The following is a 24,177-nucleotide window of genomic DNA, read 5'->3' as shown; positions in this document are numbered from 1 at the left end:
TGGTAGCACAGAAGTCCTGAAAATATTTTCTAAGGGAAATATACATTGGAAATAATGTGCTATTCTTAGCTCTTTTTGCAAACTTCCTACTCTTTTTTTGTTTTCTCCTTGGGACTTTGCAGTTCTTTGGGTGCTTTAACTTTGTATTTACTCTGATGTCCCTCAAGGGGAGGATTCGGTGAAGTGCTGAGCACATTTCAGACCTGACTCCGAGGCAGCAGGAGCTTTTCCAAGAACTAATTCTGCCCTTTTCTATGGGAAACCCTGTCAGCACACCTTCCTTGTAATGAAATGGTGAATAAACCAAAGTATTTTTGGTAACAGTGGTATACCACACCTCGCCGGTGCCCGTCCTTTGGAGCCTCGGGAATTACGCATCTCGTGCGTGTTTCTGCTGTAGTTACGAGGAAGTATTTATGCCAACAGGCTGAGACAGAAGCTTTCAGGAGCGATCGCTTCTTGTGTCACCATGGATGACAATCGGCCTCTCACCTTCTGTGGTTATTAACTGTTTAGTTGGAAGTCAGAGCCTTTTAGAAACCTGAGGGTGTCATCTCGTTATGATGGAGGGATCCAAAGGAAAGATCCTGGCGTTGTGGACGTGGGAGCATCCCAGAGAACAGTTTTGGCTGTCGCTCCTCAATTCAAACCCTTCCAGCTAAGCCCGTTGTTGCTCTTTGCTTTGGGAGACTCACAGCATGAAGTGATCTCCTCTTAGTTGTGAGGGCTAGTAGCAGCGCTTCTGTGTTAGAAAAGCCAACAAATTCTTTTTAAGGAGATGTAGCTATTCATCTGAGCCTTAATTTTTATGTGTTAGCGTTGTTATCCCTGCAAAGCGAGGGTCTGTGTTTGCCGGGGAGCAGCAGTCAGGGGAACCGTGGTGAGGAGGAGGAGGAACCACCCGCGTTCAGCCAGCGCTTCCGTGCATTGTGCCCTGGACTTTCCAAATTGGTTTGAACGTTGTGATTGAAAAGATTGTCAGCGCTATGCAAATGAGAAAGAGAAGTGAAAGTGCATCTCATGCAAGTAATTTCTATGTAGATAATTTGCCATAAAAATTTATATTGCAGTCCTTAAAACCTTCAGAGATTTATTCTGTCTAGGGAAAGGTGATTTATATGGTATTAAAACACTTTTTATGTTCCAGTCCTTTAGATTTAATGTTTATTGCCTATAAAAATGAAATCTTCCTGTGGATATTTAAAAGTTTTGGTACTGTGTGAAATATATATTCAGCTTAGAATCTGAAATGCTTTAGAGATGCAGTAAATAAGTGATGGAGTGTTAGCTCAGGTTCACCAGCCTCGGCAGGCCAGACTTATCAGGGCTGAATCCATTATGTAGATAGCGTTCTGCTTACCTTAGACATATGGTAAGAGAGCGAATAATGACAGAAGTAATGTGTAATTTTGTCATTCTTTTTTGGCTGGATATTTAGGGCACATTGTGTAAAGATTTTTGAAGCTGAGCGTGGACTGGTTTGTGTAGTCAGTATTAAAATGCAAAAGTAGACTTATTCCTTACCCACAAAGGGCCGGATTAAAGCACAAGGTTAGGAGTATCAAAATAAGAAAAGGAATTTGCATCATTTCTTGAAATAGTTTCTACACATGGTGGGGAAAGGAACGAGGTGGTGGGGGCCGCTGCAGCCCCGCGGGGAGATGGGCAAGGCCGGCTCTGCCTTCGGGGTTTATTGCTAGTTTAATTAATGGCTATTTTTGGTATCCCTATTATTATTTGGACAGAACCACAGAAGAAACTGTGCTGCTTTCAAAGAGTAATTCCTAAGCTCATCGTCTAAGTCCCTCTTCCTTTCTTTCCCAGATGATTTTCTAGAGCATAATCTGTCTAGAAATGTATAAAATACAAAGTGTGAAGTGTACAGAAACAAATCAAGCGAGGTTTCTAGACAAAAATAAGGTACTGTGTGTAGGTGGTGGTTTTGCCTTGTAACTGTAACGGTGGTGCCTTGAAAAAGTAGATGATGTATCATGCATGACTTTTCCCAAATGTTTCTCATCATTTTAGTGCTCATCCCACAGCAAACCTGTGCAAGTTACCTCTCGAGTGTGTGTTTTGCCGAGTACTGACAGAGATTGAGGAAAGGTTGACAAGTCCTTTTGAGATTTTTTCTTTCCATCTGCAACTGCAGAATCCTGTACGTTACTACACATAAAGCACAAAAATTAAAGATTCATAGTGAACTAATATAACCAGAGGCATCACGGGGAAGAAAATTCTGTGGGCTTACCGATACCGCTTAATCTGCAGTGGTACATAAACCAGCATCTAGCAATCCCTTTCCAAATATTCTCCTCTAATGGGAATCTGCTGTTCCGTGGGTGCAGGTTCATGGCTCCGCTTGTCCGTGTGGGAAAAGACGCGTCCGGGATGTTGCAACATGAGGAATGGCAGCGGTTCAAGGAGGAACTTGGGTGAAACTTCCCAGGGCTGGAACTGTGTGCCCTGGCACGTGAAAGCCGGGGCCGCGTCCCCAGTGTTGTAGCAATACGTTTTTTTAAGTCCACATTACTAAACGTAGCGTTTGCAGCATGTTTAGCGACAGCGGCTTCAAACCGGGAAGGCAACCGGTTGTCCTCAAGGCTGGGTAAGGCAGCTTGCAGAATGGGACAGACGACAAAACATCCCCAAGAAATATCAGATAAAGCTTAAGAAAAAAAGAAGCCAAATCAAACAACACCCCTCCTCTCCATTTTTATTCCGGCCCATTTAAAGGATGTGAAAAGCCAGGATAAAATTCTAAATATTTTCCTGCGTGACATGAAAGAAGTGGAGAGGTAGGAGAGCAGAATAAACGTGTGGTGGGTTTAAGCACAGTTTGACCTTTGCTTATAGGACTGTATAAATAAGACTTAGCTAAAGTTAAGTGAAAAACAATAGCTGAAAAAATAATCAAGTTTCAGCAGAATGGGGGTTGTTTTTAGGTCCCTTGCTGTTCAGGTTAATGTCTCTAATGTGAGACGAATGCTGCATTTCAAACTTCGTCTCCCCCAGTGCCATTCCTGTGAATCCAGAGAATTCTCTGCAAGACGTTTCCAGTGAAATGCTTTGGATGACTCACTTCGTAATGCAAAAATTCTCATTTTTGTGTATAATGAAATACTGACCTTTGAAAAGCATTAAGAGGTTGTAGGCTCTCTGCTGTTGAAGCAGATCTCTATAGATATTTTTGTGTAGAAGAATAGTTGTTTTATTTAGATTATCTTTTGTACTTACCAGCCAGCTATGCCGCCAAAACCCAGCTCTGGTGGACTGATAATTTCATGGTTTTTATGGTGCTTCATATTTGTCAACTCACTTTTCCTGCAATAAACTTATTAGTTACCTAGATAGATACATCTTTTAAATACACAGATGTTCTTTAGCTAGAACTCTTTTTTTCCAGCCCTTCCAGTCATGTAGGATCTAGACTGAGAAAGAAAACCAGTCTCAAAGCAAAGCTTTTATTATTTGATATAATGTATAGCGTGTTATTTCATCTCAGAAGAGGCATTTTTGGGTTAAATACTCATATTGTCAGGCCTAAGCCTTTATGGTATTTCCTCGGTTTTCTCAACAGAGGTGCGTTCTGGCGTTAGGATGAGAGTGTCCAACGCTCTCATCTGTGTATATGAGAGGTAAAATTTGGCTTTTCTTCAAGAGTGTCTAGATCAAGAGCGGAGATACGGGAGGCAATGAATCTGTGAGCAGCTCAGAGGTAATCCCGCTATTTATTTGTGGTTTGTTTGAAAAGCGCATGGGGATGGCGAACGGTGATAACAACGTCAAACTGTTCACTAAAAACCTTAGCGTGCTGCTCTAGGACACGAATTTGGGCGCTGGTTTGGGTTCCAAAATGTGTTTCTGATTAAATACTTAATATAGACAGGAAACTATTTATAAGGACCTGGCTTCTGTTGCTAAAGGACTGTGGATAAGTCTGGACTTGGTATCAGCCCCAGTGAAAAGAGGGGAGGTAGTGCCACTGTTTCGGAAAGTGTTGCTCTGTTTCAGTTTTCAAATAGGAGAGAGATATATGGACTGAAAATCACTGTATGACAGAGCGTTTTCAAAAGATACAAACGTAAATGATTTCTTGGTAGAGACATCACTTGTGTCCCTGGTACATCATCTACCTCCCCAAATTGCCGGGAAGCAAAAATTACTGTATTGCAGATAACTATATTTGTAGAGTTTCTTTCTGTGTGTGGGAAGGGAATGAAGTAATCTGTTCCATCAGCTTGTAAAACTGAACTAATTAACAGACAATCAGCATTGATTGAGACAGCTGCATTCTCTGCTGAGGGATTGTAAACACAGAGTCTTCACAGAATTGTTTTTACTGCTCTAAAGTGCAAGAAATTGAAATTGGTTTTGATAGCCAAAATTAAGGACTTTCTAGTGACAGTGTCTCATAGCAAGGTTGACGGTGCCACTGCAACCAAATCTGTTGTTTTCAGTTTACAGAATCCCAGAATGTCAGGGGTTGGAAGGGACCTGGGAAGCTCATGCAGTGCAATCCCCCCATGGAGCAGGAACACCCAGATGAGGTTACACAGGAAGGTGTCCAGGCGGGTTGGAATGTCTGCACAGAAGGAGACTCCACAACCCCCTGGGCAGCCTGGGCCAGGCTCAGCCACCCTCACTGACCTGCAGTACTTCTTAATGCTTCTGCAATGCCCAAAAACACGACAAGGAAGCGAAAGATGAGTTGGTGTGCTAGTTGAAGTCCAATTTAATTTTTTCCCATCCCTCAAGGAATTACTTGTTTGGAACGTGGTTATAAAAGTATTTTTAGGTGGCTTTTTCAGTGTGTATTTAAGCTTTTGTTGGTAAATATTTTATGTCCAAATGTTTGGAAACAGCTTAAGTAGCTTCCAGATCGGTGATCGCATTTGGAGACGGAAAGATCATTGAGTGGTGGTTGTCTTGGGCTTCAGGTCGGGTGGTCCATGTCTCTATATTGTTAAAAAACCCTAAAAGTAAAACGAATAGCATGTCATCAAAGGGAAAATAAGTGTGATTTTTGGTTGTTGTTCTAAATGACACAGTGCAGTTAGGATTTGGGCAAAGTTAAATAAATGTGAGCAATGTGTTTGTTTTCATTTAGAATAAAAACAAAGCAAAAAAGCTTTATTTTTATTTTTAAACAGTAAGTTGCCAGAACTCAGAGCGAAACAAGACTGTGTGTGTATATGTATTATTGATTTATTGGTGGCAACCTGTATAGCAAGTTATAAATCCTGGTCTGTGTTACAGTGTGTGTCTTGCTTAAAGCATGGTCATGCTTCATTTGCCAGCAAAGCTTAGGCCGAAAATGGGAGTAACTAAATACTTTAAATGATCTAACAGAGCTTAGTTAAAGGGTTCAACTTTTGTTATTCAAACCGCTCTTTTCAGACTACATTTTGCTTTGATCTGTGGTCAAAGGAGTTATTTAATATAACTCATGAATCTGATCTTACTTGGAAGCAAGACATGAGCTGACGTCTGTGACGGCGCTTTATTACAAAATGGCAGCGTAATCCCTTTCCACCCAACGCAGTGGCTCTTGCACTGGTGGATTTGAACAAACGACAGGAATAATGCATTAATTAGTTTGTAATTACTCATCAGTTAATTGCTTTATTATTATTATTTTTTTTAAGGGACAGAACTCTTTTAAAAATTATCTATCAAAAATGTGTCTTGCTGGCCATGGATGCTGTGCACCTCCTAGCTCAAACCTGATGAATCGCTGGTATCAGAAATGTGTTCAGACTGGTTTTTCCTCCCCATTCCAGCCCGGTGCTGGTGTGTGTGGGACCCAGCCTGCTGTGGGCTTGAGAATGTGCTTATTGCCTCCTCTGGCACCACTTAAAGCGGGTAATTTGTCCGCTGTGGTGCGGTGAGGCCTATGCTGGGCACGGCTGCTGGTTTGTCTTGGTCAGCTTGTGACCCACCAGCCAGGCAGACGGTCAGGCCGCCTTGTGTCTTGCCCAGGCAGAGTCCTTGCAAGCAACAGTGGGTTTCCTTTGGTTTCCTGTAATTTATTTTATTTGGCAGAAGATGACGTAGTTTGATCCCCACCACCCTGTAGCAGCTACGCAAGTCACAACCATTTAGCTGAGGCGTTTTTTTTTGTTGTTGTTTCTTTCAGAGTAATTAACTGATGTGTTCACGCTTTCCCTACCTTTGTGGTGGTGTCTGGTGTTCTTGTCAACAAAGCGACCTGTTTTTTTAAACTTTTGAAAGAATGTGTTAGTTTTCTTATTGATAGCCACATCAGCACCTCAGTTTTTGACCTCTGTTTGCTTTATGTGGTGGTCACTACACACTTCAACTCAGAATCCCAGAATGTCAGGGGTTGGAAGGGACCTGGAAAGCTCATCCAGTGCAATCCCCCCATGGAGCAGGAACACCCAGATGAGGTTACACAGGAAGGTGTCCAGGTGGGTTGGAATGTCTGCACAGAAGGAGACTCCACAACCTCCCTGGGCAGCCTGGGCCAGGCTCTGCCACCCTCACCAGGAAGAAGTTTCTTCTCATCTTTAAGTGGAACCTTTTGTGTTCCAGTTTGCACCCATTGCCCCTTGTCCTATCACTGGTTGTCACCCAGAAGAGCCTGGCTCCATCCTCCTGACACTCACCCTTTAGATATCTGTAAACATTAATGAGGTCACCCCTCAGTCTCCTCTTGTCCAGCTCCAGAGCCCCAGCTCCCTCAGCCTTTCCTCACACGGGAGATGCTCCACTCCCTTCAGCATCTTTGTTGCCCTGCGCTGGACTCTCTCCAGCAGTTCCCTGTCCTGCTGGAACTGAGGGGCCACAACTGGACACAATATTCCAGGTGTGGTCTCCCCAGGGCAGAGCAGAGGGGCAGGAGAACCTCTCTGACCTACTGACCACCCCCTCCTAATCCACCCCAGGTACCATTGGCCTTCCTGGTCACAAGGGCCCAGTGCTGGCTCATGGTCATCCTGCTGTCTAAAAGCATTGCATGGAGCACAAAATTTGTTCCAGTTTGTTTAAAAACCTACTTGGAGTCAAATTACTTGAGTACATGGAAATAAAAATGTGGTGATTAAATAATTTCCTAACTAATTCTGTGTGTGAAAGGTAGCTGCATCGGTTTGCCAAATGGCAGAATGCTTCTTAACAACCATGTTCTGTGTGATGCTTGTGGGGTTTGATTTTTGGTGGTGGTGGTTTTGGTTTTTTCTTCTCTCCAGGAGTGTGAAGAGCAGGTATTCTGGTCTTCGTTATGTGTTCATCATTCAGTGCTGATTTGTAAGGCAGGAGAATGGTGGTTCTTGCTGTTGCGCTTGCGTTTGAACTCTCCGATCTTTCCTTTTGCTTGTGCTAGAAAGGGTTTTACAGCGAGGCAGACATGAACTCATTTTACACAAAAGAAACTTCTTCCCTTGTTGCATTGGTACAACATGTTTACTTTTCCTGAGCACCTTCAGATTGGAATTGGTGTCAAAATAGACATTAACAAAAACTCCCAGTGTCATCTTTGGGGCTGCTTCCCTGGGCATAATCTAGATCAAGCTTGCAAAGCAGTTTATAATGGTTGAAATACTTATGTAATCAGTATGTAGGCTCAGAACAGGTGAGAATTATGGGTTTTTTAAGACTGAAGAACAGATTATCTAATATATCTGTTGGGAAAATGTAAAATTTCCCCAAGAGAGGCATGCTGCACGGATGCAGAGTTGTGCCAACACTTCTGCATTGGTGTCATCGCCGCACTGAGGAGTTCTCCTCTAATAGGAAATTAAAAATTGCAAAAAGCTCCATTGAGAGCTTCGGTAGGTCTGACAAATGCGATCCTGAGAGAGGATGAAAACAGAAATGAGAATAATGAAAACTCCTTTCAGTAGCAAATTATCGTGTAGACTGGGTAACTGATTGAAACAGTGATAAAGGGAAATACCTTAAGTACACAGGAACAAGATTTCGGGGGAAATGGTTACTACCACGTTTACTGGTAGAAAACTCCTAAGTGCAGTTGTAATTTGTGTCTCTCCTTGTAACATGCAAAACCAGGTTTATGGTGCAAACGTGCTGTTAACATCTGCAGCCGCACCGAAGGCTTTTGAAGGCACAGCATTGGGTCCATGACTAGAAATCTGCCAGAAAAAGAGTCTGTCTTAAACTTGTGATATATGCTTTTGCTCCAGTGTAAGAGCTTTGTGGTCAACACAGCAGGGATTAAGCATTTTAAAATGGGAGAATAACCAAGTTTTGGGATCCAGTTACATTGCAGTACTTGCGGATGATTATTGCAGCTTTTTATAACTTTTTCCATGTGAAACATAGGAATAGTGGTTCTAAGTAGAGAATGAATATTGGTTATGGTAGATTATGTTAGAGCAGCTTTGGCGGGGACTGGGATGCTGAAGCATCTTGCTTTCTTGGGAACCCAAATTCTTCTCTTTAGTGCAGTTTCATTGACGGGAGCAACCTTGGCACCATGGGATTATCTCTGCTTAGAATAGAATCATAGAATCATTTTGGTTGGAAGAGACCCTCAGGAACATTGAGTCCAACTGTAACCTAACTCCAGCAATAAACCATGTCGGTAAGAACCTCATCTAAACGCCTTTTAAACCCTTTCAGGGATGGTGACTCCACCACTGACTGCCCTGGGCAGCCTGTTCCAATGCCCGACAACCCTTTCCAGGAAGATTTTTTTCCTAATATCCAATCTGAACCTCCCCTGGTACAACTTGAGGCCATTTCCTCTTGTCCTGTCGCTTGCTAAATAATCACCTGCTTGTATAGTCTCATTTTCTTCCACCTTTCGGATTTGTGAACAGAAACTTCATAAGTATCCAGGAAAGCTCAAATTCTTCCTAGAGTCATTTTCCCAAGTGAGTAGTTCTTGGAGAGCCCATGGGACTCAACTTTGAGAGGCGCCGCTCGCAGAAGGGCTGGATTTGAAGCTTCCTTGGGGTGTACAGGTTGCAGGTTGGTGTGGAACGGGGGGATTCCAGCAGCCCCCCTCCTTCCAACTGTGTTTTTTGTGCTGGTACAAGACCTGGTGGTCACAGAGGGGTCTGAACAGGGCAGAATGAACAGGGACAGTTCCTGGGGAGCATGAGATAGCCTGGAAATACTTGCATTAAAGGAAGGCAAATTCACTTCAAGTTGATTGTTGTTAGAGTTGGTAGTGGATTGACCCTCCTAGTTTTAGTTTTGGTTTGTTTCTTTATACTACATGAAAGAAACCCTTTCGTGTGTGTTTTCTGAAGGTTGCTTTTAACGTCTCCTGCACTTAAGAGCATAAGACTTTCACATCTCATCCCTTTCCATTGCCTCCCTCCCACCCCCAGTAAATTTGTTAAAATGGGTCAAAGCAGAAACCCTGGAGAGAGTTCTTTAGTTATCTGTGGCTTAAGCAGGATGAACTGTGTCTGCCCTAAATCGATGGGACTTTGGGGCAAGGGGGAGGAGATAATGGTCTTGCTTGTTCTCTCTCAAAATGTGCCCCAAGCATGACTGACTTTTTTCAGGGACAATTGAAAGGTGGCTGTTTTTGGCCAGAAAATTTATTAGCCAGTATTAAATCAGTGGAACTAAAGCTTCCAGGCTTTGAATCCTTTTTTGTAGCCAGGTCACCACTGCAGCACCTTTGAGCTTTGGTTTCTCTTTGCTTTTCATTGGGAACTTTTTTGATTTCAAAGGTGTGGAGAATGATACTGAGACATGGTCTTTTTTTTCACCCGCTAAAGGACTCTCCAGTGTGCTTCTCTCTGTACAGTATTGCATCTCCTTTTAGCTAATATCTACTTAGAGAGTGGTTACAAAGCTTGGGAAGCATCTATACCCTTGTTATACAGTACTCAGGTTTGAAATCCTGAAGTTAATGCTACTTACTCCTTAATACTGCTTGCTTGCAGAAGTAATGCATTGGCCACATTGAATTTTTACGAAAATGGAGGTATCTCATGAGACTGAGTCACAAGAGTGTGAAAAGTCTTCCATTAGTGCTTGTGGGTCGTAATGCTATATCTAATATTAGATTTAAATAAATGAAACTTGCATTGTACGCGGTTGAGATCAAGTAAGGATGAAAAAAATCAGTGATTTTTCAAATAGTTTTGATTTGGGGATTACTGTGACATAGCTTGAAGATTTAGTATCTTGGTTTATATCAGATCTTGTATACAGGGCTAGATATCTCTTGTTCCTCAGCTGGACTTGCATCCTGCTGCATCTGCTGTTCTAAATGCTGGGCAGGAGCTTCAGCCCTCATCCTCACTCAGCTCAGTGCGTTGCAGGCAGCATTTCTCCTCGGCGATGTCCGTACCGAGATGTCACATAAGGAGATGTTTTGCGGTGAGGAATTCCCGGGCCTGTCCCAGCAGGAGTTCTGGAAGCGATGGGAAGGTCCCTGCAGTAACGCATCGCGGCGCTGGGATCAGTCGAGCAGTGAGGGCAAGAAGGCTGTTCGTTTGCTCCCTGACTCTTCATAGCAGCACAAAATACAAAACGTGATTAATTTTTTAATCAGTTCCCGTTTCTTGTCTCTAAACTTGGACGTACAGGTCTTCAAAAGCCTGCTTTTCCATTTGTAAAGTTGCTCGCCAGCACTCTACATTGTAAAACAAAGCATTTGATTCTTTGGTCTACTGAAATTCCCTCTTCATGATTTGTGTTTGCTTTGCTTTAAATGTGTGCTTCCTTTTTAAATATAGTTTTCCAAGTTGCTGGCCGTACCAGATTGTTTATATTTTTTAAAAGCCTTCTGCTTAGCCGTTATATTGCTCTTTATAGTACTGCTTAACCACATTGGTTTCTGTTGCTCTTTTTTCTTGCATAAACTTAGCTGGGATGAATTTCAAATGTGGTTTATCCAACTGTTAAGTATTTCCCACTTTTCTGCAATAGATTTCACATATGTTACAGAATTCCAAACCAAGATCTGGTGGACATATTGCCCTGTTTTTTTTCCTCCAAGTCAGAAATAGAGGGGTTTTTTTAAGCATTACAGTGACAATATTTAGGTCACTGGCTCCAGCATGCTGCCTGGCTTCAAATCCATTTGTCATATTTAGCGTATTTCCAAGGATTAAGATAACTATGGTCCATACATTTATTATGTGGTAATAAAGCTAAAGGGGGGGGGGAAAGTAGTGATGCTTTGGAGTTGGAAATTGCAGAAGGTTTTTTTTCCTCCACAGGTCAAACTGTGAAGTCACATAAAACTCATGTACATCCGTGCAGTCATTCGAAGTTACAGGATTTGTTCATACAAGAATGTAACTAAGACTTTTGAATTAGACCTTTTCACAGATTATCTGGACACTATTATCTACCTGCTCATTCTGTACGTTCTTTGTTTTAAACTTGCAGAATGGGGTTCAGCAGGTGTCCCGTAGGAACCTGTCGTTGGTTGCTATTTCTAAGACCTTTGCAAAAATAGGAAGAGGCAAATGTTTTGTTTTCCCGCTTTGTTTCCCCACTCTGGGTGCCCAGTTCCACTGGAAGTACATGATCCAGCGCATAGTGAACTGTGGATGCAAACCCTCTAGTAGCAACCAGATCTGCTTGACTTGTACGGTGGGTTTTGTGTGGTGATGACCTGGTCAGGGACTTGAGCGACCGCTGGGGATGTGTAATTAGACCCGACAGGAGGTCCCAGGCTTGTGTATTTTTGGTCTGGTTTGTTACAGGCTGTTGAGCTGTGACAAATGCCAGCGGTGCAGCAGGTTTTCTGCTGGAGGACGTTGGGTTTTCGTGCGGGTCGAGGCGTGTTCGGGGTGACGTGATGAAACCGGCTTCATCTCTTGCTCTAGCACATTGTTCTTCCTTTTAATGGACTTCTTTCTCATAGCCAGGTTTTTCTCCTTTTTAATTGATAACAAGAGGAAACAGTGCTAAATTCCTCTTATGAATCCTTGATTATAATTCCAAGTGACCTGGGGAACGCTGTGCGCAGCTGAGTGGAGGGTTTAGCCTTTTAAATTTTTTTTCCTCTCCGTGTTGCATGGAAATACTGCAGCAAAGGAATAAACTGACATGGAAGATTGAGTTGTTGTTGGTTTATAGGCTGATAAGTGATCCATTCCATCTATTATGGTGACACTGGGCAGCACAGCTCTGAGCAAAGAACCCGAGATGGGGATAATGCACTTGGACCAGGCTGAGCAACAGCAGCTCAGCCTGGGAGAAGCTGTTGGAGCATAATCTGGCATTCATCACAGAATGACAGAATGTCAGGGGTTGAAGGGACCTGGAAAGCTCATCCAGTGCAATCCCCCCATGGAGCAGGAACACCCAGATGAGGTTACACAGGAAGGTGTCCAGGCGGGTTGGAATGTCTGCACAGAAGGAGACTCCACAACCCCCCTGGGCAGCCTGGGCCAGGCTCTGCCACCCTTACCATGAAGAAGTTTCTTCTCACATTTAAGTGGAACCTTTTGTGTTCCAGTTTGAACCCATTACCCCTTGTCCTATCATTGGTTGTCACCGAGAAGAGCCTGGCTCCATCCTCCTGACACTCACCCTTTAGATATCTGTAAACACTAACGAGGTCACCCCTCAGTCTCCTCTTGTCCAGCTCCAGAGCCCCAGCTCCCTCAGCCTTTCCTCACACGGGAGATGCTCCACTCCCTTCAGCATCTTTGTTGCCCTGCGCTGGACCCTCTCCAGCAGTTCCCTGTCCTGCTGGAACTGAGGGGCCACAACTGGACACAATATTCCAGGTGTGGTCTCCCCAGGGCAGAGCAGAGGGGCAGGAGAACCTCTCTGACCTACTGACCACCCCCTTCTAACCCACCCCAGGTACCATTGGCTTCCTGGACAGATGACAAAAGACATGTGTTTGGGGAGCAAATGGAGATACCTGCTAATAATTTTAGAAGAATAGATTCCAGTTGCATGAAAAGATAATTTTCTGTTTAAATAAGGAAAGAATTAAGTGGAAAAAGAGCAATGCTGTGACAGTGTAGAATTATATCCAGTGTGTCTCTTGAAATTAAGAGTTACTGAAGCATAACCAGTCTAGGCTGAAGTATAAGGTTAACCAATATTTGAGTTAATCAGGGTTGGTTGCGGTGGTTTGGTTTGTTTTTTCATGGAGTGATTAAAAAAAAGGGAATATCCAGTATCTTTAAAAAGCAGGCAAGTGAAAATAAAACTGGCTTTTAATGTCTCCAAGATCTATAGTCTTCACTGGATTGGGGAAATTATTAGGAGGTGTTTATTGCGTGCCCACTGCTGCTGGCCTGTCCAGGGTTGTGCTAAAGCCATGGATGCTTTGGAGAAAAATGAACTTATGAATCAAAAAGGTTGCAGAACTTCACTGGGTGTTATTCAGGAGGTCCCATTCCTGGCAGCTCGGTGCTTTGTTCTGTGCTGCTCTGTAGTCCAGTCCCCTCGATATTCCAAACGACACGATGTATATAGGAGCTTTTGTTTTAATTCCTGTGAGAAACGGAGCTCTAATTATAGTTCCTTTTGTTGTTTTGTTTTTCTCGACAGAGAGAGCTCGATGCCACAGCAACAATATTGGCGAACAGGCAAGATGAAAGTGAGCAGTCCAGGAAAAAACTCATTGAGCAAAGTCGCGAGTTCAAGAAGAACACTCCCGAGGTAAGGAGAAAAGCCATTCCCGTCTGAGGTTTTGCTGTAGTAAATGGTATTAGGCCTGTGTAAGTGGGTTTTTTATTCCCTTAACGGTTTGTTTCCATGATTTTCTTGTATGTATTGTGAAGTCCACCATCTTAACTAAGAGCGCTTCTCTTTGATGGCTTTCTCATCAGACAGCTTTTGCACTCTGTAAATAATGAAATATGAATCGATGTTTTGGGAGGAAGGATGAACATTAGACCTCAAACAGGCTCGCTCGGAATTTTGTAATAACGTAAAACCTGCAGAATTTTTAAAGAATTCTTTTTCGCTAATCCAAACTCTCTTAGCACTTGGATGTAGAAAGTGACATTTTGCTGCCTCAATAAATCTACATCAAGGGCATAACTTCAAAGATGCTCATTTTCCCATCAAAAATCAGATTAAGCTTTGCTGTTGATGTCGCTGGAAAGGCAGCGAGGTCAGTGCTGAGCTCCTGGAACGCTCCGCTCGGAGGACGCGCCGCACGCAGCGGGTGCTGTGGAAAAGGTGTTTGTGGTAGCCAAAAAGCTCTTCCCTGCTCATCTTGCATGTGCAGTGTGTGTGTCTATCCATAATTGTATAGAAAATACATATAAATTAATTTAATGAGCTGTAATGAATGGGTTTTTTTCTTGGTTGGTTTGTTTTGTGCTCGGTTTGTCTGTTCCCCTCCTGACGATTGCCAGCAATCTGTTCATCCAGGGATGTTGTAGCGTTTCAAAGCCCATTCCAAATAATGGATATACAAGTGTTGGTTCCTTCCAAGTATCTTCCTGGGAGAGAAGCAGCCGGCGGGTTTTCTAACCTTTGTTGCTGCTTCTCAAATAGCAGCTGCTGCTTCGCTGCCTGTTGGTACCGAGGGAGAGATGCTGGAGGAGCCTGACCTGGAGAGGGATGCTGGAACAGCAGCCCCGAGGGGCTTCGAGGGGCAGAAATCAGTTCTGTTTGTGCAAAAAAGAGGAAAACTTGGGCACTGCAGCTTTGAAAGATCAGGACTTTTTTAAAAAGGAGCAAAACAACATGGAGAGTGAACGCGGTAGCGAGGAATCGGGGGATTGTCTTTGCAGGAGAGAACCGGCTGTTGGAAAGGGGAAGAAGTGAAAGAACATGGAGGGTATGGAAAATAGTACGAAATCCAGACAATAAATAGAATTCTGGGGACACATTTTCAAATTGTTTGCTAGAAGCTTGAATTCATTCCACAACACCTAAACTTGAGTGTCTCCTTCCTTTCTTTTTTTCCTATAAGGAAAATGGCAGATTCTGCAGACTGTGGCTGTAGCTGCCGCCTCCCAGCTGATAGCACATTTACACATGTTTTAGGATGATTTCTCTTGACCCAGTTTATTTGTGTGGAGCAGAAGGTCACTGTGAGGGAAGAAACCACCCTGAACACTGCTCTTCTATGTATGTTGTGAGAAAGCCTCAGAAACTCGGTGGGAGTTGATGTGGAGAGGAAAATTACATACTCTGTATAGTTCCTTCAAGTGATATAGTGGGGAAGTGTTATGCAATTAGTTCTTTCCAGTAAGCAAGATATGGAAGTGAATGGCCTGGCTGTTAAGTTGTTTGAAGGTAAGGTTTTAAATATGCTTTTATAAGATATAGTTTAGTAGCCTTCCATAGAATATTTTGGAAGAGAATAGAGGTGTTGAATTCCTTCAGGGACTGCAAAACAGTGACTCTGAACATCCCCAGGGTTTGGGGAAATCTGTGCTGGTTTCTCCACCCTGATCTTGTGTCCTGGGATTCCTGTGAAACCATGTTCCTTTATAAGCTTGCCTGATTATTTATTATGCTCTTCCTTCTTTGCTGTGATGTGCTCTCTGCAGCTTTGTTTCTGAACAGTGACACAATCTAACTCTTCTACTTTCCCTGACAGAAGTAAAAAATGGAAATGGGGTCAAAGAATTGGAATATTGTGTCCAGCTGTGGCCCCTCAGTTCCAGCAGGACAGGGAACTGCTGGAGAGAGTCCAGCGCAGGGCAACAAAGATGCTGAAGGGAGTGGAGCATCTCCCGTGTGAGGAAAGGCTGAGGGAGCTGGGGCTCTGGAGCTGGACAAGAGGAGACTGAGGGGTGACCTCATTAATGGTTACAGATATCTAAAGGGTGAGTGTCAGGAGGATGGAGCCAGGCTCTTCTTGGTGACAACCAATGATAGGACAAGGGGTAATGGGTGCAAACTGGAACACAAGAGGTTCCACTTAAATTTGAGAAGAAACTTCTTCATGGTGAGGGTGGCAGAGCCTGGCCCAGGCTGCCCAGGGGGTTGTGGAGTCTCCTTCTGTGCAGACATTCCAACCCGCCTGGACACCTTCCTGTGTAACCTCATCTGGGTGTTCCTGCTCCATGGGGGGATTGCACTGCATGAGCTTTCCAGGGCCCTTCCAACCCCTGACATTCTGGGATTCTGTAATTAGCAGAAAGTGTCCGAATTGTGGGAACAGGCAGCTGTAACAGACTTGAGATGGAGTTGTTGCTCCTGGGGCACAGAGCAGGTGGCTCAGATGCAGAAGTTCTGACAGGGGACAAAGACCGGGTGACACAATGTCCAACCGTCCTGGCTGGAAAATGTCACTCGTGTTCCTGCTTGCACAAAAATTTCAACTTGTGCGCTGTGTGTTCAGCTGTTTTCTGGGCTCCCCAAACCGGAGGGAGCTCTGTGAATCCTTCTCCAAGCTTAGGCAGTGTTGTCAGACAGTTGAAAATGAGAAGGGCAGGATTATGAACTACTCAACCTGATTTTTTCCAAAACTGCACTGAAAACCTACCCAATATGGTGAAACCATTCTGGACCTGGGCAGGAAACACAGTGAGACATGGGTGTTTCCAAATTGATACATTTATGTTACTAAAACATCAAACATTCTCTTTTTGAATAACAGTTCTGTAGTAGAAAACCAGTTTGTATGCAAGAACTGTTCTTCGGATAAATAACCCAGTGTACAGCTTGATTCACGTTTCCACAATGAAGTAACATCTTTCTGGGTATAAGAAAACCCACAGCTGCAGAGATGGAATTGTTAAATGTGACAATTTGTTTCACAATTCTACTTTCCATTTTCTTTTTCATTCTGTGTGCATCCCTGTCAGTGGTTTGGCCTGTTCCAGCATCTCTGTTCCTCTGCTGTGGCCAATCTCACCATTAATCAGGAGACGAGTGTCGATTGCCGTGGCTTTTCCTATCCATTGCTGTCTGGGATGTCCTCTCCACTTTCCATAATGTCTGCTGCGAGCAATCTGCTCTGTAGCAGAAGGGGATTTGAAAAAATTACTAAGGAAGTTGAGGATATTTATACTCCTGTTTCTTTTAACTTTAAAAGATGTGACAGATCTATTTGGGTCAATTCTGCCTTCCTTGTGAATTATCACATAGCTGCAAAAGGCATAGAGTATTTTCGTGTTTATAGGGATGCCTCTGGGGCTTTCGGCATTAAAAAATGTGAAAACAGGGTTTCTGGCTTGGCACACGGGGACACAAATCTGGGGAGAAGTCTCATGTGTGGGAACCTTACGAGAACAGAAAGTTTGGTGGTGGTTGTTACATGCAGAAACTCTTAGAAAGGGCTTTAAATTCCTGTTATTACAAACCCACTCTTACGTCCTGAGACCTTTTAGGAAGCCAAATCAGACTTGCTGCTCATAGGTGTTTTGGAGTATTTTCGGTCTCAGTGTGTTTCATCCTGAGCAGCTTCTGGGGAAGGCTGAGGCTGGTTGGAGATTACCTGAAACATCCATTTTACGTGACTGTTCCTTGGAAGACATCTCAGAATATATCATGTGAAATGCCACCCCGCATCAGTTGATTATTTTCTTGCAGTGCTAATTCCTGAACTTTTGTGAGTAACTGTGATTCTTTTTAACCTCTGTGAGATTCACAGAATCCCAGAATGTCAGGGGTTGGAAGGGCCCTGGAAAGCTCACCCAGTGCAATCCCCCCATGGAGCAGGAACACCCAGATGAGGTTACACAGGAAGGTGTCCAGGCGGGTTGGAATGAGGGAAGACAGTAATACTTAAATCAGTTTAACCTGTAACTCACCATTGTTTTCCTTTATGACTGAGCCATGTAAATGAGATAATGCTGAGCTTGGTTTGTTATTACCAGGCTCACCTGAAATACGGGTCATTAAACCAAGCACAAGACTAAAGAACAGCCTGAGGGGCCTGGGAAATAAACTAAGATTCTGGTTTTCTAATGTGAGAATTTGAGCTCTAAAAAACCAGACAGATGTGGCACATCTGCTTAAAGTGGATATTTGGATACAGGAGCTTCTCCTGCCAACCTGTTCCTCTGGTCACTGTGTTTTTATCCTGGTGGTAAGCTGGACAGCTGATTCCTCACTGGTTTTGCCCTTCACTATTCTGAGGTTGCAATTGGACTTTTTGGTGAGATTTCGAAAGCTAAGATTACCTGTAAATGCTCAAATTGATGCTTGTGAAGCAGATGCAAGATTGGATCAGCAGAGGTGCGGGAGGACGTGGGAGAACCTTTAAACACAGACATAGAAGTATGTTCTCGGATAAATAGATGGAAAATAGCATATTAGAACATTAGAAGGTGCTAGAAGACAAAATAAATGAGCATATGAATAGTGTGTCTTAGCACTGAGTGAGGCTTGTGCTCGGTGGTGTTTCTGTAGTGCCACTGCTGCAAAAGAGAGAGAAAGATCAGCCTGTAGATTTCTTTGTTAAAAGAGTAGTAGTTTTACTCATGGCGTTGCTTAGTAGGGTGATCCATTTGTGTTGTTTTTTACAAAAATAACAAATGCAAGTCGTAACTAAAGGAAATGAACACCGTTATTATGCAAGGGCTCAATTTTTAAAAATTTAAAGTTCTTAAATTCCTACTCTCCAGTGTTTCTGGATCGTTCTATTGAATTATCCTGTCTCTCCAGCGAAAGATAATAAAATTAAGCTTAAAAAAATTATTCGGCTGGTCGAATTAGTTCTTGGAATGAGAGAGGAGTATCTTTCTAATTGTCGGTGGTGAATTGTGCTGGATTCCTAATGACTTTGCACAGTCAACTTCGGTCTGGCCTGGGTAACAAAGTGAACATAACAACACCCCTAGAAGAGCTACTGAGATGATACAGCGTGCTGGAGAGTAGTTGATGCTCTGTCTGTGTACATGGGGGTGAATATCGATTTGCTGCCATCTAGAGCTGGGTTCTACTTTTTCCCCCCTTTTTTTGTCTTTTTTTTCCTTTTTAAATTTCATTTACTTTCCTTGTGTGCCCAAGAGAACGGAGGAAAATGCGGTTTAAGTTCTCCCTTTTTCTTTTCCCATGACTTCGGCAAGGAGAGTTTAAGAGATTTGTATTAAGAAGAAATGAATTTGCGGCGAAGCAGATTGTTCAAAAAGAATATTTTCTATTACTTTGTATGACTCAAATGCAATTATCGGTATTTAGTTCTATTTTAAAATTAGTTTATGCTTTTAAGATTCTTCATATATTTAAAACATTAGGAGAATGTGAAATGCATAGGATACTCTTTGTATTGAATTAAAACATCGCCATTTCCCTCTGTAAAAAAACAAAATTAAGAGAGCAGAGTACGACTTATCTGTTTGGAACAATGATGAATACCCCTCCTTTAGGATCATGATATTGAGGTGCCATGTCTTCCCTTTAACATTTGTATCGAATATTACCATTTTCTTAAGAGGTCCTGTTTGCAAAGTAAATGATGTTTATGATGATGCTTATTATTTCAGAAGGTAAACGAAGAACCATATTATGTCACTTTTTGCAAAAAAATGATATTAGCTCCATGTCTTCAAATGCAATCTGAACAGTAGACGTGTGGAGTCAGGTTCTAACCAGATCCTGGAGGGTCCCTGATTCATAGGTTCTCAGTAATTTTGTTGTCCTTACTTAATACATATTTGGCTTTAGCATATTTTAATTGTTAATAGGAAAAACATCAGTGTTTCTGACATGCTTTTCTATATTATGATCCCGTGCTGCCTTTTCACTTCATTGCAAGTGAGGGAGAAATAAAAGAATCATAATTCACTGTTGAATTTTTCTGGGATTCTTACAAAACTGACCTGCATTTTTCTGCATGTTGACCATTCCCACCACTATAATTAGCAAAGATTATTAAATTAAAAACAAACAAACAAACAAACTTTGGCTTTAGCACCCAGAAGAAGCAAACGCAGGATCCCTGCCAGTGGCACCTGCTTTGAGTAAAGCAAATCCAAGCCAGGAACAAACCTTTTTTAGCCCGTGAAAACATGTTGCGATATATTTGTGAATATTCCCCCTGTCCCCCTAAATCCCGGGTCAGTTTGTTGGTTGAACCGGCAGCCCCTGTTGGGTAAAACTCCATTTCTGGTTTGTTTTCCAAAGGCGCTGTTGCTTTTCTCAGCGGGTCGGGCGGTGGGTGGGCAGCCGGCTGGTGGGCTGCAGAACACGGGGAATGTATTTTGAGATAACAGGACAAAATGAGTCTATATTTCGGGGATTATTGGTGTGTAGGATTTCACAGATAAACAGCATTTATAAAGGTCTGAAATCTGCAGGTCAAAGGATTTATTTTCCTAGAAGTAATGACAATGCGTTATGTTACTAGGCAGAGGAGTTTATTAATAATCCGAAGCATTTTTCTGAAATCACACGATCTATGACACTTTGAGTTTGTCTCCATCTTTTTTTTTTAATATGCTTAGATCAATTTTCTGCAACACATTTACCTCAAAAGTCTTCTTATAAAGCTGAAAATATATGAGTGATTACTTTATCCAACAGTTCCAAAAATATTCACAACAGAGAAACATCTGATTCAACTGAACGTGTTCTAGTAGTTGAAAAAATTCAGTATTCTGAAGTCACTTGCTCCTGGTGATTTAGATGGATTCAGTTTCAGCATTTTTCTGGTTAAACATGCTTGACAATAGAAGAATGCATTTTTCTTCTAGCAACATCAGTTGCAGGTATTAGATTTCAGTCACGTCAAGGGTGCTGAATTTTCCACTGCAGAAAAGGAGAATAGGGGATATTTTTGGTATTACTTTGGTTTACAAAGGGACCAACTTGTAAGCAAATATTTACAGATTAATCCCTCTTGTTAAACGTTTGATGCTGCTGTGAATTTCTTCTGTCACTCAAATGAAAGGATGCAAAGCAAATAGTTTGCTTTTTTCCAGTCGTTCTTGCCTTTGCTTGAACTTGCCAGCGTTGACCCATTTGGAAGTTGGCCAGAGCGAGCGGGGCAGGGGAGTGCAGGTCACAGAATCCCAGCATGTCAGAGGTTAGAAGGGACCTGGAAAGCTCATCCAGTGCAATCCCCCCATGGAGCAGGAACACCCAGATGAGGTTACACAGGAAGGTGTCCAGGCGGGTTGGAATGTCTGCACAGAAGGAGACTCCACAACCCCCTGGGCAGCCTGGGCCAGGCTCTGCCACCATCACCATGAAGAACTTTCTTCTCAAATTTAAGTGGAACCTCTTGTGTTCCAGTTTGAACCCATTGCCCCCTGTCCTATCATTGGTTGTCACCGAGAAGAGCCTGGCTCCATCCTCGTGACACTCCCCCTTTAGATATCTGTAAACATTAATGAGTCCCCCCTCAGTCTCCTCTTCTCCAAGCTCCAGAGCCCCAGCTCCCTCAGCCTTTCCTCACACGGGAGATGCTCCACTCCCTTCAGCATCTTTGTTGCCCTGCGCTGGACTCTCTGCAGCAGTTCCCTGTCCTGCTGGAACTGAGGGGCCACAACTGGACACAATATTCCAGGTGTGGTCTCCCCAGGGCAGAGCAGAGGGGCAGGAGAACCTCTCTGACCTACTGACCACCCCCTTCTAACCCACCCCAGGTACCATTGGCTTCCTGGACACAAGGGCCCAGTGCTGGCTCATGGTCATCCTGCTGTCCACCAGGACCCCCAGGTCCCTTTCCCCTGTGCTGCACCCAAAACCCACCAAACCAACAAACAAAACCCCAACAAAACAAAAACCAACAACCAAACCAAACTTCTGCAGGATTTGCTCTTTTAGGGTCAATTTGAAAATGACCCTTGAAATCTTGAGGCAGATTTTTAGGGGGAGAAACAGTGGTAAAAGTTTCTTAAAACCTGTTTTCTCCCAGAAATTTTTAGTACATTTTGCTTTCTTAAAACAAAACGAAGCAAAAAAAAAAAAAAAAAAAAAAAAGGAGAAAAAAAATTAAGCTTCCTGGTAACCAATTTTAAGTAAATTAAATGACATATGAGGATTAGAGCAGTTGAGAGCCATTTTTATTCTAGAATTCTTTCTGCATTAACACATCTGCAGTGTTGATGAATATATGGAAAAACGAAATTGTGCTTCTCTCCTGCCATGTCTCCAGTGTGACAATAAATCAACTTTTTTTCCTTTTAAAACGTCTGGCCTAGTAATTTATGTTTGCATAACCCATTACTAAATTCGTGGTAGGTGTTTTAGTTGGCAGGCACAATTCCAGGGATTCAGTGGAACTATTTTAACACTGAGCTTTTGTTACTGATCATAATTATGTGTAGAAATGTATGTATTTCCTTAATTATGAAGCCTAGCTTTCCTTAGCTTTGCATCTCCTCTTACTTCCTCTACACAAATTGTGCTTTGAAAGAATTGGTGTGTCTTAGACTTGAAAGAAGAAATGGCTTCACCAGGTTGAAAAAACAAAGCACCAAAAAAGTCATTTAAAAAGTGCAAAAAATAAGTTGTGATGATTCCCTGGTGCTATTTATAATTTTTGAGGATTCTTTTATAGTCAAGTTGTAAATACTTAGGCCAGCATCAAGACAGTATGCAAATACAATAAATTTTATTAATAACCTTTATCTGGACCCTGGTAATAAATATGTATGACTCACATAGGAATAAACCCACCCAATAAATATAAAAGCCATACAAAACCATTAACAATTTTTAATGGACTTGCAGATGGAATAATTTAATGCAACTGTAGTTACCGAGCTTCCAACTCCTGTAACTATTTCTCATCCACTTGAAAGCTTTAATCTGAAATACATTACTACCATTCCTGATCCCACCTTGTCTCTGTTTAGAACCATAAAATTGTGGTTTCACCATTTTTGAGGTGCTAATGCTTATTTATGGCTATATTTCTGCTTTTTAAGCACAGAGGTGGTGTTTTATCTATTAAACATACCCTGATTCTTTAAAAAGCAGGTTTATTGTGGGAAGGCTCAGCCCCCGAGCAGCGCTCAGAGGTGACTATGGGGTCGAGTGGTCACTGGGCTGGAAATGACATATCTGCAGGTGCTTTGCTGATCTCAGGTGCTTAATCTAATGCAGGAAGTACGTACCGGTTTCTACAGCAGATTCTACAGACCTGTGTACCTGGAGGATCAGTCATTGATTGAAGCTGGTAAGGAGCAGCATGAGCACCCGCAATTCCGCCTAAAATGGGTTTGTTTTTCCTTGTGATTCTCTGGAATACAGGAGACAATGAAAAATATCACCTGCTTCGGCTTAGAAGTGAAATAATTGCAGTTTGTTGAGTTGGCTGCTATAGATAAAGTATCATTGCATCTTCTGTTGTGGTTTTCTATGTGTTTTGTTTCTTACGGGGTGAACAACCATCCTTTAAAGTGTCCGTCAGGTTCTTCAGTTTGAGTGTAGGGGGGATGTCTGGGACCTTTTAATGCACAGGATATCATGAAAGAAGTTCTTACATACGGGCTGAACGCTGATAAATGAGCTGTTCTCTGAGAATAGCAACTTGTAAACATTCTGGAGTTTAAAAGCTCGTTTTAACCCTCAGCTTTTATTTAGCGCGAGATGGTGCTGGGAGCGCCTTTTAAAAAACGCCCGAATGCGTTAAGACTTCTCAGCCCTGTTTGTCAGAAGTGATTTGAGCGCCGAAGAGCTGAACTCGTACGCGCTCCCAGTGCACTTTAGGGCATGTCTGCACCTGCCGCCGAGCTTTGCTAAGTCTGCAGGTCTGACCGTGGGTTTCAGATGCGGTTTAATGTGTTCCGTGGCTGTGGGAGCGTGCGGCTCCTTTCAACGGGCCCAGCAGCGCTCTGGGGACTGCGCTGTGTTACAGGTCCAAAACGCCAGATCTCCAAAAGCTCAATCAGACAAATTAACCTGTTGCTGATTATCCCCTTTGCCTCTTAACTCCACTGAAGAACTGGAGGGGGCGAGTAAGCAGCATGATGCTTGGGGTGAGAAGGAGAAGCTCGAGGTGGGCTTGGGGTTGAAATGAGGCTCCTGGGGACATGGTTTAGTGCTAGATTTAGGTTATGGTTAAAGGTCTCTTGCATCCAAAATGGTTCTATGATTGTACCTGACATCACTGCAGTGCCCTTCAGAGCACCCAAATCCCTTGGCTGTCCTGAAGCACCGTCCGTCGCTCCCCATGGGAGCTCTGCAGGGCTTTCCTGCGCCGGGCAGCGCTCCAGTGGGATTTGCACGTCCCTTGGGCGCTCTCTAGCAATCCGCTCTGCTTTCTAGCAAAAATGAGCTGAGAGGTTGGTGTTTGTGCATGGACAGAGGTCTCAATGATGCGCAGCGGTGGGGACCGTTCTTGCGCTGCGTCTATGAGAAGGGAAGGAAGAACGCTCAGATTCTTGCCAT

General features: G+C 43.0%; 1 protein-coding gene across 17 annotated transcripts in view; it reads left to right on the top strand.

Annotated features, from left to right (window-relative positions):
* CUX1 (cut like homeobox 1) overlaps positions 1–24,177 on the top strand; it is a 263,714-nt gene that overhangs the window by 36,543 nt on the left and 202,994 nt on the right. For all 17 annotated transcript variants that reach the window (XM_065037091.1, XM_065037092.1, XM_065037085.1 and 14 more), the window contains exon 2: positions 13,474–13,584. In XM_065037091.1, the coding sequence (XP_064893163.1) occupies positions 13,474–13,584 (111 nt within the window). The remainder of the gene's footprint in view (positions 1–13,473; positions 13,585–24,177) is intronic.

This window comes from Columba livia, chromosome 20 (assembly GCF_036013475.1).
Source record: "Columba livia isolate bColLiv1 breed racing homer chromosome 20, bColLiv1.pat.W.v2, whole genome shotgun sequence".
In the NCBI taxonomy this organism is placed as follows: Eukaryota; Metazoa; Chordata; class Aves; order Columbiformes; family Columbidae; genus Columba; species Columba livia.
The sequence above is the reverse complement of the archived record's forward strand: the minus strand, read 5'-3'. Positions and strand labels throughout refer to the sequence as shown.